General features: G+C 39.7%; 1 protein-coding gene across 2 annotated transcripts in view; it reads left to right on the forward strand.

The window, feature by feature from the left end:
• The window catches only part of LNPEP (leucyl and cystinyl aminopeptidase), a 108111-nt gene extending 96089 nt beyond the window's left edge, over nucleotides 1-12022 (forward strand). For both annotated transcript variants that reach the window (XM_047731278.1, XM_047731279.1), the window contains exons 15-18: nucleotides 862-1023; nucleotides 3245-3385; nucleotides 4079-4160; nucleotides 5300-12022. In XM_047731278.1, the coding sequence (XP_047587234.1) occupies nucleotides 862-1023; nucleotides 3245-3385; nucleotides 4079-4160; nucleotides 5300-5431 (517 nt within the window). In that variant the 3' untranslated portion in view covers nucleotides 5432-12022. The remainder of the gene's footprint in view (nucleotides 1-861; nucleotides 1024-3244; nucleotides 3386-4078; nucleotides 4161-5299) is intronic.
• The last annotated feature ends 9029 nt before the right edge of the window (nucleotides 12023-21051 follow it).

Genomic DNA, 21051 nt, shown 5'->3' on the forward strand with positions numbered 1-21051 from the left:
AACGTAGGTATACAAATACCTCTTCAAGACTGCTTCTGACTCTTTCAGATGTGTACTTAGAAGTGATATTGCTCTATCATATGGTAGATCTATTTTTAATTTGGGAGGGGGGGCTACCGCCATGTTGTTTTACATAGTGGTTGCACCATTTTATAATCCCACCAGTAGGGCACAGGGGTTCCAGTTTTGTCACATCCTCACCAAGTACTTGCTGTTTTCTGCTTTTTTATAGCAGCCATAGGTGTGGGTGTGAGCTGTCAAACAAGTCTCTTGTAATTTAGCGCTATACCATAGCAAGTGTAGTTAGCAGTTAGTAGACATGTTTTTGATGATGACTGGTTCTCTCTGTGTTCCTTAGCGGGCATTATGAAAATAGATTCAAGCATCAGATGGGAGTTGGGGTGGAGGATTGGGATAACCTACTGACATCCTTTCCAGCTCTGAGATCTTAATAAGGCCAGAAAACTGCTTCTTCCCCTCTTCTCACCACTGTATTTCCACCATGGAACTCACCACAATACATGGTAATGCATTGATTTATTCTGTACATTGTGATAGCCTCTGAATTCCCAGAGGGAGAGACGGGGTCTCCTTCCTCTCTTTCCCAGCTTCCAGCCAGGTGTCTGCCTGGTTCTTTGTGGGTGCTCAGTGAATAATTACTGCATTAAGTTGAATTGATAGTCTTTATGGTCACACCACCAGGGAAGTAGTTGCCCAGTGAGTTAAATATTTTCTTGACAATGAGTTGTAAAGATTCTTCTGTTATGTGCTATGACTCCACAGCCACTACTAGTCAATTCCTTGCCTTTGTATCCAGGATTTCTTTTCCTTGTTTTTCTCATATTTGTACCTTTCTTACAGCCTACCTACTGACGTCATGAGTACTGTGTTCAAGGTTGGAGCAAAAACGGAGAAAGGCTGGTCATTCCTGTTAAGCAAGTATGTCTCTATAGACTCCGAAGCAGAAAAGAATAAAATACTTGAAGCTCTTGCCGGCTCAGAGGATGTACGGAAACTTTACTGGTATGAAACCACCCAAGCAATATGATATATAAAAACCAAAAGCATAAAAGCATGGTGCTCCTGGATTTGGGGAGCTCCTTTTCTCTGGGATCTCCCTATTTCTGCCTTTACTTGTGGACTAGCCTTGACTTTGGACAGTGTGTGGAGGAGCCCACATGTGTTGGGCTTCGTCTCAGGGACTGGACCTCTACAGATGGGCAGGAGGGGCTTTGCCTAAAAGAGATTGGGAGATGCCAAAAATCACAGTCCCCTTCTCCTTTGTGCTTAAGAACTTTTTGATCTGCTTGAAATGTTATCTTTAGTTAGTGCTTTTTCTTTTCTTTCCTTTTTTTTTTTTTTTTTTTTTTGGTCAAGGCATTGCTCTATCCAAGCTATCATTTTAAAAATGCAGACACTTCAGTAAAACATGTAAAAACCATGGGTTATACATTCATGTGAATTTGTCAGACCTTTCCTTTTTTTTTTCTTAGAGATTTTATTTATTTAATTGACAGAGAACGTACATAAGCAGTGGGAGCAGCAGACTCCCCGCTAAGCAGGGAGCCTAATGCAGGACTCAATCCCAGGACTCTGGGATCATGACCTGAGCCGAAGGCAGACGCTTAACCAGTAGAGCCACCCAGGTGCCCCAGACCTTTCCTCCTTTTTAGTATCCAGCAGATGAAGGGCTAGAGGTGGTAGTTTCACATGGGGTAAGAGGGGCAGTAAAGAGGTGAGGTTTCCTGGCAGGAAGAAGAGTCAGTGTCAGGTGGAGGAGCTGTAGGTAACCAGGAGAAATATGAAGGTATCTTGAAAGTCAGCAGTGGGAAGGAAAGGAGAGGCATGTGGCTCTCATTGCTTTTTGCTCAGGTAAATCCTTCTAGTGTTCCAGAGGTGTTCTTAGCACCTGTCCAGACCCACTTTCCAGAGGACGCACTATAGTCATTTTCTTTAAAGTAGTAGCCGTCCTCTGACCCAAGCAAATAAAAAAAAGTTTTTGTTTTTAAATCAGTAATAATTTTGTCTTGAACTAGTAGTACACTGATGAATTTCCCAGTATAAATATTTAAACAGTACCTAAGGAAACGGAATAAAATGTGAAAGTACCTCTCATATGACCCCTCACTTCCATCCTTACTCTCTTCTCTCTGTTAACAGCGTCTGTCCCGGTGTGTGTATTTTTATACTGAGCATAGTTTATACTGTACCGGGTGATCTGTAACATTCTTTGTAGTGAGTGATCAGTCTTTGAGATTTGCCTTGTTCATTCATAAAGCTTATTTCATTTGTTTTTATGGCTACACACCATTCCACAATATGGCTCTATCACATGTTATTTAATCCATCACATCTTGGTGGGCATTTGGGTTTCCTCCCATTAAAAACTGTTTTGGGGTGCCTGGGTGGCTAAGTGGGTTAAAGTCTCTGCCTTCAGCTCAGGTCGTGATCTCAGGGTCCTGCTCAGGCTTTCTGCTCAGCAGGGGGCCTGCTTCCTCCTCTCTCTCTCTCTGCCTGCCTCTCTGCTTACTTGTGATCTCTCTCTGTCAAATAAATAAAATCTTTAAAAAAAATTGTTCTGCATTCTTTTGGGGTTATGTGTTTTCCTGCTAGGAACAGATATTCTAGCATGATAGATGAGAATTGCATTTATTTAAGTATCAGGCTTTAGTATTTATCAGCTGTGTCCTGGTGTCAATTTAAATAACCTCAGTTTCTTAAACTGTAAAGTGGAGATAGGTAATGATTCCCTATTTGAAGCCTTGTTGTGTCAAGAATTTAGAACATAATCTAGTACATATAAAGTATCGATAAATGTTAACTATTAATATTAAAAGCATATTCTAAAATGTTCTTGCTTTTTTACATCAAACAGCCCAGTTTTTTAAGAGTACCAATGTACCTATCTACTCATATCAAATAAGGTTTTTAACAACAACAAAATCCTGTCTTCAGAGTTATAATAAGTTCTACTTGAATTTATTTCCTAAATGTCCTTACTACATTAAGAACTATTTTATTATTGTGTGACAGTATATTTAAGTCCTTATCTTATTGGTGAGTTCTGCCTTCATGTAAAAAAATGACAAGTTTTCAGTGTGTGGATCAATCTTAGACCAACCCAAAACTTACATCCTTTGAATTGCTTCAGAATCTTAATTAGGAGACTGGCACTGATTTTAAGTTCAGTGATCACTTCATGACGAATACTTATTTTGGAAACTACATCTGCTTTGCTCTTCAGGTTAATGAAAAATAGCCTCAGTGGCGATACCATCCGAACACAAAAGCTGTCTTTCATCATTAGAACAGTTGGCCGACACTTCCCTGGACACTTGCTGGCATGGGATTTTGTCAAAGAGAACTGGAGCAAGCTTGTCCAGAAGTAAGTTTCTCAGATAACTACTAATTTTTCATATCCTCCGGTTCTTCATTTGAAACTCTTCCCAATGTTGTACTGATTCATAGGATTTAAGATCTGCTGTGAGAGGAAAAATGCTTCAGTGACAGTTTAACTGAAACACCCAGAAATTTTCACCCTTGTAAATGTAATCCCATAATGTGAGTCATTTGACAGTGGTGCTCCATTCAGGTACTGATTAAGCCCAGCCATGCTTGACACTTAGGTCACTTCGCTTCATGTGGCCATTGACTATTTCAGAAGAGCTGTTTAGTTTTGTGTGTTGAAAAATACCTCTTCATTGCCAAGGGATTGAATAAGAACTCAACAGCCACCCAGACAGCATGCAGAGGATTTTTTTTTTTCTTTCAAAGTAGTAATGGCATTTCTGGGGTAAGGTGTGATTTTTGAATCAATTAAATGAATTAATAATTTATCTGGGTATCCATAACTCCTGCCTTTTTCTGCCCACCTTTCCTTGCCACTGATAGTGGGAATGTGTGTAGGGTTACTTCCAATTTACTGAGCTTCGTTACCCAGGAGCAGGAGCAGGACTCCCAGTCCGCCTTTGGCCTGTATAATGTATGGTCAAATAATTCTTTTGCACTTAGGAACTTTGCTTCCTAGCAGCTGCCTCATGTTTTTGCTCTTTTGGCTCTTGTATTTGTGTTTCTTCAGGTTTCATCTGGGGTCCTATACCATACAAAGTATTGTTGCTGGGTCGACGCACCTGTTTTCAACAAAGGCACATTTGTCTGAGGTTGGTTGTATAAAATGTTAGCAGGGAGATTGGGTCACCCTTTCCCCTTAGGCTGCTCAGTCTAAGTCAGATGGTGCCTTGTCATGCCAGTTTCTGCCCCTTCTCTCTGTTGGCCTTGGTCAGTGCCAGCAATTCTGCCCTGGGATTACTTCTTAAAGTTGGGGGTGGGGGCTCAGCAACGAGGACAAATTCTGATGAGGAAGATTTCCTTTTTTTTTTTTTTTTTTTTTTTTTTTTTTTCAGCATAACAGTATTCATTATTTTTGCACCACACCCAGTGCTCCATGCAATCCGTGCCCTCTACAATACCCACCACCTGGTGCCCCCAACCTCCCCCCCCCGACCCCTTCAAAATTCTCAGAGCGTTTTTCAGAGTCCATAGTCTCTCATGGTTCACCTCCCCTTCCAATTTCCCTCAACTCCCTTCTCCTCTCCATCTCCCCTTGTTGATGAGGAAGATTTCTGATTCCATTCTCAACAGTATTCCTGCATCTGCTTGATACAGATCATTTTTTGAATTAAGACCAGCATATGCCAAGTCTCTTTTTAAGTGGTAATAAAATGATATTAAAGAATTCCATTCCAAAGATAGAACTGGGCACTAATTCTAATTTTAGACTACTTCATTTACTGTTACTTGGCTTTTTTTCTTTTTTCCCATTCTAAACTGGAAAAATTCATGCTTGTGGAACTAAGGGCAATTCATTTTTAAAATTACCTCAGATTTCACCATACGTGATCAGGAATTGATGTAAATACTTCAAATATTAAAGTACTTCTTGGAGACACCTGGGTGGCTCAGTTGGTTACGCGTCTGCCTTCCACTCAGGTCATGGTCCCGAGGTCCTGGGATTGAGTCCCGCATTGGACTCCCTGCTCAGCGGGGTGTCTCCTTCTCCCTCTCCCTGCTCCCACCCTTTGCTCGTACTCTCTCTTGCTTTCTCTCTCTCTCTCTCTCTCTCAAATAAATAAATAAAATCTTTTAAAAATTAAAATAAAATAAAAAATAAAGTCCTTTTCTGTACTTCTTTCAAGAACTCAGCGTAGTCATGACTCAGTTAAACTTATCAGAAAAGGATATTCAGAGTTACCTATGATTTCCTGTTCTTTTGAAATACTTCTGCATGCAACTTTTACAGGTCCAGGCGTTCTTTGAAAATCAGTCAGAGGCAACCTTTCGGCTTCGCTGTGTCCAGGAGGCTCTGGAAGTCATCCAGTTGAATATCCGTTGGATGGAGAAGAACCTCAAAACTCTGACATGGTGGTTGTAGCATGCACAACTGTGCCCCATTTTGTTGCCCGTTCAGAGAGCTTGTTAACGGGGGCTCTGCTGCTTTTGCAAAAAGCCAAGGTGAAGTCAGAATTGCTTCCAAGTCGTTTGCAGTCTTTAGGAGTTCTAGTTCGCTCAGGGCCTGTCTGTGTTTTTCATCTGTCTTTTTCGAGTTGTCTTTGGGCAGTACGTAGTTATTTATTACAAAATTATATTCACCTATATGCCAACATCTACAAAAACAGTGAGTAATTTTTCTACTTTGAAGATACACAAGTGGGGGGGGGGGGGGCGTCTGTTTTGGTTCTGTTCTGTTTCTCAGTATCCGGAAAGTACCGACCCAGCGAAACAAAGGAAGATCTACCGTGGGAGCCGGCCTCTGCGGGCGCTGCTTTGCCAGCCTTGTTGCTGCCTAGTGATAGATGATAGATGCTCCTTGAGTGTGGTACAGAACATAGCTTCAAAAACTATGGTAACGCAGTCTGCGAATCCTACAACTGTTAGAAAACTGATCTCAGGTGTGCAGATCTACTTTGGTTTGAGGTTTTGATTAATCTTTTATTTTCTGAAACAAAGTTTAAATAAGATCTATAGCTTCTATTTTTTTTTTTTTTCTGCAGAACAGCCAGGTGCTACAGAATTTTTAAATTTTTGTTGTTCTGAAAAGCTAAGTAACAAGGATAGAGATTAAATTTTCCAGATATCTAGTACTTATTTTTTCATCTTTTAGGAAAATGTTTCAAACTGAGCTAGCTTTAATTATAATTATTTTATTTATGAATTCCAATATTCTCCGAATCTGTACACCTTTATCACTCCCTGCCATAGATATAGCTTGTGTTATAGAAGAATATGTCTACATGTGTGGCAAGCATTTTGTTAGTACTGTTGTCTTTTATCATGACTTTATCACTGTTACTAAAAATAAAATTAGTTTAGGTTGCCTTTGATGTTACCTGATCATAGACACTTGCTCTGTCAGTCATACTCCTGTGTAGATTTTCATGTTATATGGTAGCATATATTAGAAGCATATTTTAAAATAGGGCCTTTGAGAAATTGAACATTTTTATTTGAAGTTCACCATAGTACCTTAAAGGAAAAAAGAGAATATGGGATAGGAGTAACTTGATTCAGATTTAATATGGTGGGCTTTGAATTTTTTCTACTATCAAAACAGTACTTTTCTTTAGTTGAAAAATCAGTGGGTTGTATTTGTTTTGTTTTATTTTGTTTCTATCATGGCCAAACTAACTGATTAAAAGGAACGGCCAAGGAAAGAAAGAAAGGGAAGATTTCCGAAATCGTATGGCATTTTCACTCCTTGTAAAGGAGAAATACTGTACTTGAATTTTTTGAGCTATGCAGACTTAATACCTAGATTGTTGAGTTTCTTTGATTCTTAGGGGAAAAGCTTTCTTCCTAATAATTTTTGAGTACTTAGTATTTTGTTTGAAAACATCTTCTGTGTGCATAAAAAGGGTAGATACCCATTTGTGAGCACTTAAAACACTCCAGAGAATCAATGGGAAAGGTCACCTTTTTTTAAGTTAGCAGGTATACAGTGAAAATATGTGGGATTGTGTATAAAATTATATTTTATTTTATGAAAATATTTTTATATACCAAAATTTAAAATGCTGGCAAGCTAAAAGGTAGCTTTCTTTAATCCTAGTGTGTTTTCCCCCAAGTTAGTCTTTTCTAAACATTTACCTCTGGTTCAGAGTACAAAATATTATATCCGGAGAATTGCAGAATCCTCTAAAGATGTCTTATGGAAACTGGGGTGATCGTAGGTCTTTATTCCTCTTGTGCTCAGCAGACGAATAACAGTTTAGTTGATATTGGAAGTTAGTGTGTTTTTATATTTTTAGAGTGGGGAAAATACTAAACTTTTGAGGGGTTTTTTGGTTGCTGGTTTTTTACGATGTTATATTACTGAATTCCACTTTGATACAGAGTTTAAATTTTGCTACTTCTCAACATCAGTTAAGATTTTTCAGTTATACCTGCCCATCTTTACATTGCTCCTGTAATGTGTGTTAACTCTGCATATGGCAAATCTTATCTTGAATTATATCATTTTTCCTGAGTGTGTGTGTATGTGTGTGTGTGGGCAGAGGGTAATGTTTAAGTAAATCTTTATCAAAACATGGGCTAAAAGAAGAGCTGCCTTGTAATCCATTGCTTTCTTTGTACTCAGTCTGTTCATTGCCATAATGCGGGATCCCTGCTGGCTATAGTTCTATTTGTAGGCCTCCCCTAGAGTAGCCCTCACCTCACTGTTTCCCACAGAATTCCATAATTTTTAATGTCAAGCTAACCCATCTCTATGGCACTTCCAAAAACAACCCTTAGGAATATAAGGCTATGAAATAGGTAGAACATGTGGCATAACAGGCATAACTGTAGCTTTTGAAGTTTTATGCCCCCACACTTTGGCTTAGCCATGGTGTCTCTGAGAACTCCCGTCTGTGCGCCTGTGGCTCGCCAGGCCTAGTGTGACACGGTCAGGTGTTCATGTTCATTGCAGATGGATGAGCTGCTTGAACGTAGTAGAAGACGCCCATTATGCTGGATGATTAAGAAAGGTAAAGTTGGGAATTTGGAATTGTAGAAGAAAAACTTGTGCTTTGGAGATGAAGTAGAAATCTAAGGCATCCAAGTTCTTTATCAACAAGAGATTGGATACATTAAACTGCAGGTAGTGTCAGCTCCCATCCCCAGCGTCCGGCCCCCATCTCATCGTTTTCTATAAATCCCTGTAAGTGAAACTGTGTTGAACACTGTTTGAGTGTTCCTGAACTTTCTTTCCAACCCAGGTTCCGCTTAATTCTCTTTGCCATTCATGTTTTCATTTTATTTTACTTGAGCCTCTGTAGGAACAAAAGAGCTGTCAGAGGAGTTCTGGGTATATAGAGGCTCTGGGGCAGCGTCAGTCTCCCTGGGGACCGAACAGAGTCCTTTCTGAATACTGGAAAGTAAGAAATGAAAGTTAAGTGTTGAATTTGTCAGATTACTGGTAGCCTGTTACTGAGTTGTATTGTAAAAGCCAATGCAAACTAAAGCACCTGGGCCCATAATGTGTGGTCGGATTGCTGAGTATTAATGTCACCCCCTTTCATTTCATGGGACTGCAGAGAAGGCGTAGGAGTTCAGGACACGTATCTCACCGAGGACAGCGTTTCCTGGGTGGAGTTTGCAAAATGAGATCTGAATTCCATAGGTCTGATAGAGCTCTTTTTCTCCCCTTTGCCTTTGTCATGTGGTTTTTACTGCAATGAATTCTCTTTCTAAAGAGCTTCTTCTCTCCCGACTCTGACACGTCCATTTGTACTTTAAAAAAAGAATGTGTGTATTTTTGCTAATTTTTGCATTCTTTTCTTTTGTGCTTCATTCTCTGCACTGGCAGTAGGTCCTAAATGAGAAGTGGCTGTTCACACGTGGGATAAATCTCCTCTCCTCCCTTTCCCTTCTCTGCATGTGCAATAGCCCATAGAGCAGTGGATTGATGTCTTTGAGTGGCTTTTGGCGGGGAAAGGGGTATATACTTTTTGAATGTACATATGTGGTTTTGATCTACTTTTATTTTCCTTCATTCTGTGTACTGTCTTCTGATAAAGAGTGAGATACTGTCCTGTGAGAATCTCTTCTGCCCTTCCTATATTGCCTGTGTGAGCAACAGCTGCCCAGTAGTTACTTGATGTTTCTTTTTTGGAAGTTGATGGTGATACTGGGGGGGTGGGGGGGAGAGTAGAGTATGTTCTTTTTAAAATCCATGCAGAATGTTTTTGCTGCTGTTTTGTGGGTGTTATTTCATTTTGCACTTTGTTCGTCTTTCTCGTGATTCATTTTCCTAATGAACTGTGGCAGTCCAGAAGTCTGATGGATGCCCAGGTATCGCTTCCCTTGTTGCTTGCATGGACAGTAACTACAGATTAGTTATAGCTGCTCTTGTTTGGATCTAGTCTTGTGGGGTGGGGGTTGTGTATCATCCTTCCAGATGTCTATCTGTGTTATGCCCCTTTCTTTATGTTTCATTTTATGTATGTTCTTTTGGATGTGTGATACATATTTAGTGAAATTGAGGTTCAGAGTATGACAGATTTCCTGTTTGCCCTTTTCCTTATTGCCTTCTTGGGTGGTAGCTGATGTTTTGTTTTGTTTTGCGGGGTGGGAGAAAGCAGGGTATGTACTTATATGTAAATAGACTTCCTACTACTTGACATTACTTATTCATTTCGTACTGCCTCCTCCTGAGAGGACGTCAAAGTACGCAATGAGACGTGGAGGTCCGGATGTATGACATTCTCCTCTTGTCCCCTTCCCTTATTGCCTGAGTGGGCAATAGCTGGTAGAGTAGTTGTTGGAGTGGGGTTTGGCGGGGGGTGGGGGTGGGGGAGGGATGTGTACATGCTGTATATACCTGTTTTTACTACCAAGTTGTATTATTTCATTGGGTATCCCAACTGGAAGTCACCCAATGAACCACGGAGGTCCGGATGTATAACAATCTCCTCTTGTCCCCTTCCCTTATTGCCCAAGTGGGCAATAGCTGGTAGAGTAGTTAATTAGTTTCAGGGGTTCTTTTGTGGGTTTGGGGGTAAATACTTTAAATGTGTGTGTGTGTGTGTTTACTTCCTTATTATATAGTGCTTCTCTGTGTACCCAGTCTTTCACTTGGACACATAGGTTCCTAAAGAACCATGGAGTTCTAGATGTGTAGCAATCTCCTCTTCTTCCTTTCCCTTTTTATCTATGTAGGCAATAATTTTCGAGTAGTTTGGGTTTTTTGAGATCTTGGGGGTGGGAAGGGACTAAGAGCGGGATATAGACTTTTGAAAACTGTATGTACAGTGTTCGTTACTACATTGTGTTATTCCATTTTGTACCCCGTCCCTTCCTTGGACGTGGGGGTACCTAATGAGATGTGGAGGTCTGAATGTGTGACGGTGTCCTCTTGTCCCCTCCCATTATTGCCTCTGTGGGCAATAGTTTCAGAGTAGTTCTAGATTAGTTTTTTTACTCTACCCCTCCCTCCTCAGAGAGGGCGGGAATATGTACTTTTTAAAATGTATATAAATATTTTTGTTCCTTTTTTCTGTTACTACATCTTGTACCTAGCTCTTTCCATGGATATTTAGGTACATGATGAAAATTAAGGTTCATTCTATGAAAAAAATCTCCTTTTTTCCCCTTCCCTTATTGCCTATCCGGGCAATGACTAGCGGCATAGTTGTTTAGAGGGTTTTTTTTGGCAGGGTGGTGGGGGCATTTCTGGGTTTACATTTTAAAAGATGTATATATATGTCTGCTGTGGTGGTGGTGGTGGTTGTTTTGGTCTTTTACTTTGAACTGATTTTTTTTTTTTGGTTTGGATTTGTAGATACGCAGCGTAGTGCAGAGGCCCAGATCCAGAGGCGTGATAAACCTGTTCTCTCTTCCCTTACAGCCTGTGCACGACTGTAGGAGGATACTGGAGGACTTGGTGTTTGTTTTTTGTGTTTGAAGTTCTTAATGGGGAATGGGCTTATTAGGTAAGATAGGTGGTTTTTTAAATGTATATAAATGTTTCTGCTTCTTTTTGGTGTTTACTTCATTTTGAATCTAGTCCTTTGCATGACGATTTAGGTACTTACTGAAAGTTGAGATTGATTCTATGAAAAATCTCCCCTACTCCCCTTCCCTCATTGCCTGGCCGGCAGTGGTAGAAGAATAGATGTTTCGTTTCTTTTTTTGGAGGGGTGGGGGGTGGGTGTAGTCTGAGTGAGAGAGAGAGAGAGTGTGTGTGTGCGTGTGTGCACGCACGCACGCGCGCTCGTGTGTGCGTGTAAAAATTTTTTTAATGTATATAAATGTTTGCTACGTTTTGTGTGTTAATTCACTTAGTACTCAGTCCTTTGTGGGACTTGTAGTTACATAATGAAACACGGAGGTCCATACGTATGATAAATCTCCTCTGCGTCCCTTCCCTCACTGCCTGCATGGGCAATAGTTTTATAATTTGGGGTGATTTTTTTAAGGGAGAGAATGATTTGCGTGGGTTATGGGGAGGGGAAAAGGACAGGATATATGAACTTTTAAAAACTGTATATAAATGTTTTCCTATTACTGATTTTGTACCTAGTCTTAGCGTGATGTCTAGGTACAAGATGAAAATTGAGGATCAGTGTATGACAAATCTCCCCTTCTCCCCTTTCCCTTATTGCCTGTGTTGGCAATAGTGAGTAGAATAGTTGTGTGTTGTTTATTTACTTGGTTTTTTGGGAGGGGTTATATTTTTGGCAGGGGAATATTCTTAATATGAGTGGTGGTTTTTTTTGTTTCATTTTGTATTTAGTTCTTTGCATTGCTATCTCTATTGGGACCTAATGAAAATTCAGTTTCATAAATTGATAGATCGCTTCTTCCTTTCCCACATATTTCTTCATTTAGCAGTGCCAATTATAGTTGTTGTTTTGTGGTTATTTTGTTTTATTCTCTAGGATATATACCTTTAAAAATGTAAGTGTATATAAGCACATATCTAATCTTTTTTTTTCATTATTTTTCATTAATATATAGTCCCTTTCCGGGTTGTGCATGGATCTAAGAAAAAAAATCAAGTCCCACCGAATCCCTGACCTCTGACTTGAAAGGCATGGGGTGGTGTAACTCATGGCAACAGGTATAGAGCATATAAGTTGGGAGAAGACACTTGGCTGTGGTTGACTTAGGATAGCTAATCAGATTCAGCATTTCTTGTGCTGATTCAAACTGAAGGAAATGGTGAGAAGGGACCTGTACTTTGGAGAGTTCAGAAAGCCAAGAAGACAATACTAAGTACAAAGTAGGTTTAAAGGTCTTTGCTGATTAATCTTCAGTAATAACAGTGCTGCCTAGAACTTATGTGAAGTCCCTTGAGAGTAGCTTCTTTTGGGGGCCTGGAATTCTGACTTATCTACAGAAGTCTCCTGTAGTTCCATCGATAGCATGTTCTTATGTAACCGATAGAACTTATTTTGATCTTTGGAATGAATGTTTTGAGTTATTGCCACAGTTCTGGTGAATAACCGCATGCGTCCCAAAATAAATAATTCCAGAACTAATTGGGGGACAGGCCCTCCCTCAGCGCCCATCTATGGTAGGGCAAGTTGGCCCTTTACTACCCAGAGCTCTTCTGTGTGGCTGCTTCTCTCTCCTCAGTTCTCCGTTAGCTGGACCATTCCTGTTTTGTTTTTTCATTTTGCCTTCAGCGCCTGCAGTATTAGATGTTACCCTCATGTACGCTTAAAAATATAAGCCCGTGTTGCCTCATCAGCTGTACGTTTTGCATGCGTTTCATACATCCAGACTTGGCGTGTTCACTTTCAGCATTCTTGAGTCGCACTGACTCTTCACCCACCACATGGTAAATGTTAGGACTCCAGGTTTGTCTGCATCAAAGAAAATGCATGTGTCAAGTCCCTCACTCCCTCTCTGCCTCTCTTCCTTCCTTCCTTGCTTTTTTTCTTCAAGTTTCTGAGCAATCTTTGTTTGTTCTGCAGTTTATAATGAATATAATGCTGAAGATTTGCCATATTATTTTATTATATATATATTTTTAGAAATGTTGATAGGACTCCTAGAACATTTGCAAAAAGATACCATTTACCATATCAAACTCTCAGGTTCTAGTGTTCAAAAATTAGCCTATACTTTGCTGTTATTTATACCTGCTGCTGTAGAAAAAAATAAGAGTTTGTTCATGACACATGTAACTTTGATCATAAATAAGTGAGAAAGGGGCACCTTTTTGGAATTAGTCATGGTAGTCATTAGTGATATTTCTGAACAGTTCTTAATTTGAAATACTTCAAAGAAGTAAAGGTCATGGCTTAGCTGAATGAAATGCTCCAGAATTTGCACTGTATAAACCATCAGTACATAATACACTTGTGTGTGTATGTGTGTGTGTGTGTGTGTGCGTGCATACAGATATATATATATATAGAATTATAGCATAATTGGAGCATTTGCATTAATCAGCAAACTCACAGTGAGACAAAACTTAGTCTTATAGCCGTCTTGATTAAAGCCAAGTGTTCCATGTTGCTATGAAGAGTAGTCTCTTTCAAACACTTTGAAAAGTAATTACTTGGAAACTTGTAAAAGTATTACATTTTTGTATTTAAACACCTAAATGGATCTCCAGTTCTTTGAATCTGAGCTTGTGGGTGGAATTCTAAATTTGTATCATAATCTGTCTTTTGTGGAAAATTTTGAAAACAGTATGTATAATATATATGCAAATTGTGTTGCGTCACTTGTAAAGGGAAAAGGCTTATTTTTCTTTATATTTCTGATAACTTGTTTTGCATATGACCAGCACTGACTGAAAGGCATGTGTAATTGCAAACACTGTTGCTTTTTTTTTTTTTTTTTTTTTTTTTTTTTGTGAAATGAAAATAAAAGTATTTAAATATAAATGTTGTGTGGCCTATTTGGATGAAAAAAAAAATTAGGTATGTAAAATGGTGCATCTTCTCAGATTACATGCTCCACCAGGATAGTGACCATACTCATTGTGTTGCATGATTTGGTTTCTACCCCACTAGGACCCCAGTATCTCTACTGACTGTAACTCAAGGTTTCTCAAACTCACACTATTGATATTTGGGCCTGTCCTGTGCTTTCTCTGATGACTCGTAACATCCTCAGCCTCTAATGTAAATAGCATATACAAGTTAATGGCAACTCCAGTGTGACAATGAAAATGCCTCTAGACATTGCCAAATTTTTCCTGTGATGCAGTGGGGATTAAAACTTTCAGTGGATGCTTGGAGCAGGGGGCTCAGTAACAGTTACAGGAGCTCTATCTAGGGCAATGATTTACTTTTTAGACTGAACTGCTTCTTATGAATGCTCAGTACCAGTTGATACAGTAATAGTTAAGTACGTTACTCCGTATGAGACGTGTAATGACTTATGCCAGTGAAACCAAAGATCACTCACGATCTGAATTTGAAAGTGAAAGGACACTGAATGTTACCAAGGAATCCCCCCACCCTTGCTGTGATTCACATATAATTGGAGCGGGGGTACACAGCTTTCAAGGGAGATGGTGAGGTGTTTTTTTTTTTTTTTTTTTTTTTTTAAGTTAAAACTATATATTTTATTTATTCATTCATTCATTCATTCATTAAACATTCCTGGTCAAGGTCGACTAAGAGTTTATTCTAACGCACCATGAGTGGTCTTGAGGGACAATTAAAAATTTCTTAGGCTTCCAGATGGGGTAACTAGAAACAATATTATCTTACAGGTAATTGTTAAGGCTTAAAGTTGGGCATTTTAGGGCAAATACAGTGTCTCATCATCCCCTTACCCAAAACCTTATTTCTTGGGGCACAAAACTATCTTGAAGCTATACCTTTTAAGAATCTCTTATGATATATGTTGGAGAATCAACAAAGTGAAGGCAACCTACTGAATGAGGAAGATATTTGCAAGTGATCTGTTAAGAGGTAACTATCCAAAATATATAAATGACTTATACCACTCAACACTAGAAAACCAAATAATCTGATTATTATGGGCAGAAGACCTGAATAGACATTTTTCAAAAGAAGACAATATGGATGGCCAGCAGACACATGAAAAGATGATCAGCAGCGCTCATCGTCAGAGAAATGCGAATGAAAACCATGATGATAAGTCACCTTGCATCTGTCAGGATGGCTAATGTCAAGAAGACAGGAGATTTCAAGTGTCAACAAGGATATGGAGAAAAAGGAACCCTCAAGCACTGTTGGTGGGAATGTAAACTGATGCAGCCACTTTGGAAAATGGTATGGAGGATCCTCACAAAATTAGACAGAATTACCATATGATCCAGTAATTTTTCTACTGGTCATTTATCCAAAGGAAAAAAAATAACCCCATTAATTTGAAAAGCTATATGCACCCCTATGTTTATTGGAGCATTATTTACAATAGCCAAGACATGGAAGGAACCTAAGTATCCCATCGGTAGATGAATGGATTTCATATATATATATATATATATATATGAAATATATATATAATGGAACATTATTCAGACATAAAAAAGAATAAGATCTTGCCATTTGCGACAACATGATGAGTTGGAGGTTAATATGCTAAGCGAAATGAGACTGCCAAATACCATATGATTTTGCTCATATGTGGAATCTAAAAACAAAGCAGAAAGAAACCCATGAATACAGAGAACAAACTGATGATTGCCAGAGTGGTGAGGGGTACGGGGATGGGCGAAACGGGCGAAAGGGCATGGGAGGTACAGGCTTCCAGTTATGAAATGAGTATGTCATTGGGATGAAGGGCACAGTGTAGGGATTATGGTAAGTGGTATTGTAACAGTGTTGTATGGAGGCGGATGGCAGCTGTCCTTGTGGGGAGCTTAACGAAGAGCTGTTGAGTCATGTTGTACATCTGAAACTACTGTAGCATTGTGTTGTCAACTATACTTCAACTAATGATCATAATATGCTAGAGAAATGTTCTTAGGAGTTGGGGAGGTTTTGATCAAAAGCTACTGGTTAGGAGTCAAGATGGCGGAGAAGTAGCAGGCTGAGACTACTTCGGGTAGCGGGAGATCAGCTAAATAGCTTATCTAAAGATTGCAAACACCTACAAATCCAATGGGAGATTGAAGAGAAGAAGAACAGCAATTCCAGAAACAGAAAATCAACCACTTTCTGCAAGGTAGGACTGGCGGAGAAGTGAATCCAAAGCGATGGGAAGATAGACCGCGGGGGGAGGGGCCGGCTCCCGGCGAGCGGCGGAGCAACGGAGCAAAATCAGGACTTTTAAAAGTCTGTTCCGCTGAGGGACATCGCTCCAGAGGCTTAACTGGGGTGAAGCCCAGGCGGAGTAAGCGCGGCCTCAGGTCCCGCAGGGTCGCAGAAGGATCGGGGGTGTCTCAATGTCGCAGAGCTTACCGGTATTAGAACGGGGAAGCCGGCTGCAGAGACAGAGCCGAGGAGTGACTCTCAGCTCAGGGTTGCCTGGAACCGGTCGCGGGCTCGGTCAGCTCGGAGCGCGGCCGGAGGCCAGGGTGAAGGGAGTCATTTGGCGCTGTTCTCTGAGGGCGCACTGAGGAGTGGGGCCCCGGGCTCTCGGCTCCTCCGGGCCGGAGACCGGGAGGCCGCCATCTTTATTCCTGTCCTCCGGACTCTACGGAAAGCGCTCAGGGAACAAAAGCTCCCGAAAGCGAACCCGAGCGGATGACTCAGCGCGGCCCCGGGTAAGGGCGGTGCAACTCCGCCTGGGGCAAAGACGCTTGAGAATCACTACAACGGGCCCCTCCCCCAGAAGATCTACAGGAAACCCAGCCAGGACCAAGTTCACCTACCAAGGAGAACGGCGGAATTCCAGAGGAGAAGAAAGCAAAGCACGGAACTCATGGCTTTCTCCCCATGATTTTTTAGCCTTGCAGTTAATTTAATTTTTTTTTTCTTTTTCAATTTTTTTTTCTTTTTCTCTTCTTCTGCTAAATTTTTTTTAACTTTTACCATTTTCTTTTTTTTAACGTTTTTTAAATAGTTTATCTAATATATATATTTTTTTTCCTCTTTTTATATTTTTTTCTTTATCGGCTTTCTTTTTTTTAATAGTTTTTTTTTCTTTCTTTCTGAACCCCTTTTTATCCCCTTTCTCCCCCCTCACAATTCAGGATCTCTTCTGATTTGGCTAAAGCATATTTTCCTGGGGTTGTTGCCACCCTTTTAGTATTTTACTTGCTCCTTCATAAACTCTTATCTGGACAAAATGACAAGGCGGAAAAATTCACAACAAAAAAAAGAACAAGAGGCAATACCAAAGGCTAGGGACCTAATCAATACAGACATTGGTAATATGTCAGATATAGAGTTCAGAATGATGATTCTCAAGGTTCTAGCCGGGCTTGAAAAAGGCATGGAAGATATTAAAGCAACCCTCTCGGGAGATATAAAAGCCCTTTCTGGAGAAATAAAAGAACTAAAATCTAACCAAGTTGAAATCAAAAAAGCTATTAATGAGGTGCAATCAAAAATGGAGGCTCTCACTGCTAGGATAAATGAGGCAGAAGAAAGAATTAGCGATATAGAAGACCAAATGACAGAGAATAAAGAAGCTGAGCAAAAGAGGGACAAACAGCTACTGGACCACGAGGGGAGAATTCGAGAGATAAGTGACACCATAAGACGAAACAACATTAGAATAATTGGGATTCCAGAAGAAGAGGAAATAGAGAGGGGAGCAGAAGGTATATTGGAGAGAATTATTGGAGAGAATTTCCCCAATATGGCAAAGGGAACAAGCATCAAAATCCAGGAGGTTCAGAGAACCCCCCTCAAAATCAATAAGAATAGGTCTACACCCCGTCACCTAATAGTAAAATTGACAAGTCTTAGTGACAAAGAAAAGATCCTGAAAGCAGCCCGGGAAAAGAAGTCTGTAACGTACAATGGTAAAAATATTAGATTGGCAGCAGACTTATCCACAGAGACCTGGCAGGCCAGAAAGAGCTGGCATGATATATTCAGAGTACTAAATGAGAAAAACATGCAGCCAAGAATACTATATCCAGCTAGGCTATCATTGAAAATAGACGGAGAGATTAAAAGCTTCCAGGACAAACAAAAACTGAAAGAATTTGCAAATACCAAACCAGCTCTACAGGAAATATTGAAAGGGGTCCTCTAAGCAAAGAGAGACCCTCAAAGTAGTAGATCAGAAAGAAACAGAGACAATATACAATAACAGTCACCTTACAGGCAATACAATGGCACTAAATTCATATCTCTCAATACTTACCCTGAATGTTAATGGGCTAAATGCCCCAATCAAAAGACACAGGGTATCAGAATGGATAAAAAAACAAAAACCATCTATATGTTGCCTACAAGAAACTCATCTTACACCCGAAGACACCTCCAGGTTTAAAGTGAGGGGGTGGAAAAGAATTTACCATGCTAATGGACATCAGAAGAAAGCAGGAGTGGCAATCCTTATATCAGATCAATTAGATTTTAAGCCAAAGATTATAATAAGAGATGAGGAAGGACACTATATTATACTCAAAGGAACTGTCCAACAAGAAGATCTAACAATTTTAAATATCTATGCCCCTAACGTGGGAGCAGCCAACTATATAAACCAATTAATAACAAAATCAAAGAAACACATCGACAAGAATACAATCATAGTAGGGGATTTTAACACTCCCCTCACTGAAATGGACAGATCATCCAAGCAAAAGATCAACAAGGAAATCAAGGCCTTAAATGACACACTGGACCAGATGGACATCACAGATATATTCAGAACATTTCATCCCAAAGCAACAGAATACACATTCTTCTCTAGTGCACATGGAACGTTCTCCAGAATAGATCACATTCTTGGTCCTAAATCAAGTCTCAACCGGTATCAAAAGATTGGGATCATTCCCTGCATATTTTCAGACCACAATGCTCTAAAGCTAGAACTCAATAACAAGAGGAAATTTGGAAAGAACCCAAATACATGGAGACTAAACAGCATCCTTCTAAAGAATGAATGGGTCAACCAGGAAATCAAAGAAGAATTGAAAAAATTTATGGAAACAAATGATAATGAAAACACAACAGTTCAGAATCTGTGGGACACAACAAAGGCAGTCCTGAGAGGAAAATATATAGCGATACAAGCCTTTCTCAAGAAACAAGAAAGGTCTCAGGTACACAACCTAACCCTACACCTAAAGGAGCTGGAGAAAGAACAAGAAAGAAACCCTAAACCCAGCAGGAGAAGAGAAATCATAAAGATCAGAGCAGAAATCAATGAAATAGAAACCAAAAAAACAATAGAACAAATCAACGAAACTAGGAGCTGGTTCTTTGAAAGAATTAATAAGATTGATAAACCCCTGGCCAGACTTATCAAAAAGAAAAGAGAGAGGACCCAAATAAATAAAATCATGAATGAAAGAGGAGAGATCACAACGAACACCAAAGAAATACAGACAATTATAAGAACATACTATGAGCAACTCTACGGCAACAAATTTGACAATCTGGAAGAAATGGATGCATTCCTAGAGACATATAAACTACCACAACTGAACCAGGAAGAAATAGAAAGCCTGAACAGACCCATAACCAGTAAGGAGATTGAAACAGTCATCAAAAATCTCCAAACAAACAAAAGCCCAGGGCCAGACGGCTTCCCGGGGGAATTCTACCAAACATTTAAAGAAGAACTAATTCCTATTCTCCTGAAACTGTTCCAAAAAATAGCAACAGAAGGAAAACTTCCAAACTCATTTTATGAGGCCAGCATCACCTTGATCCCAAAACCAGACAAGGATCCCAACAAAAAAGAGAACTACAGACCAATATCCTTGATGAACACAGATGCAAAAATTCTCGCCAAAATACTAGCCAATAGGATTCAACAGTACGTTAAAAGGATTATTCACCACGACCAAGTGGGATTTATTCCAGGGCTGCAAGGCTGGTTCAACATCCGCAAATCAATCAATGTGATACAACACATTAATAAAAGAAAGAACAAGAACCATATGATACTCTCCATAGATGCTGAAAAAGCATTTGACAAAGTACAGCATCCCTTCCTGATCAAAACTCTTCAAAGTGTAGGGATAGACGGCACATACCTCAATATTATCAAAGCCATCTATGAAAAACCCACCGCAAATATCATTCTCAATGGAGAAAAACTGAAAGCTTTTCCGCTAAGGTCAGGAACACGGCAGGGATGTCCGTTATCACCACTGCTATTCAACATAGTACTAGAAGTCCTAGCCTCAGCAATCAGACAACAAAAGGAAATTAAAGGCATCCAAATCGGCAAAGAAGAAGTCAAACTATCACTCTTCGCAGATGATATGATACTCTATGTGGAAAACCCAAAAGACTCCACTCCAAAACTGCTAGAACTTGTACAGGAATTCAGTCAAGTGTCAGGATATAAAATCAATGCACAGAAATCAGTTGCATTTCTCTACACCAACAACAAGACAGAAGAAAGAGAAATTAAGGAGTCCATCCCATTTACAATTGCACCCAAAACTATAAGATACCTAGGAATAAACCTAACCAAAGAGACTAAGAATCTATACTCAGAAAACTATAAAGTACTCATGAAAGAAATTGAGGAAGACACAAAGAAATGGAAAAATGTTCCATGCTCCTGGATTGGAAGAATAAATATTGTGAAAATGTCTATGCTACCTAAAGCAATCTACACATTTAATGCAATTCCTATCAAAGTACCATCCATTTTTTTCAAAGAAATGGAACAAATCATCCTAAAATTTATATGGAACCAGAAAAGACCTCGAATAGCCCAAGGAATATTGAAAAAGAAAGCCAAAGTTGGTGGCATCACAATTCCGGACTTCAAGCTCTATTACAAAGCTGTCATCATCAAGACAGCATGGTACTGGCACAAAAACAGACACATAGATCAATGGAACAGAATAGAGAGCCCAGAAATGGACCCTCAACTCTATGGTCAACTCATCTTCGACAAAGCAGGAAAGAATGTCCAATGGAACAAAGACAGCCTCTTCAATAAATGGTGTTGGGAAAATTGGACAGCCACATGCAGAAAAATGAAATTGGATCATTT

The sequence above is a fragment of the Lutra lutra genome, chromosome 5 (genome assembly GCF_902655055.1).
Source record: "Lutra lutra chromosome 5, mLutLut1.2, whole genome shotgun sequence".
NCBI classification, from domain to species: Eukaryota; Metazoa; Chordata; class Mammalia; order Carnivora; family Mustelidae; genus Lutra; species Lutra lutra.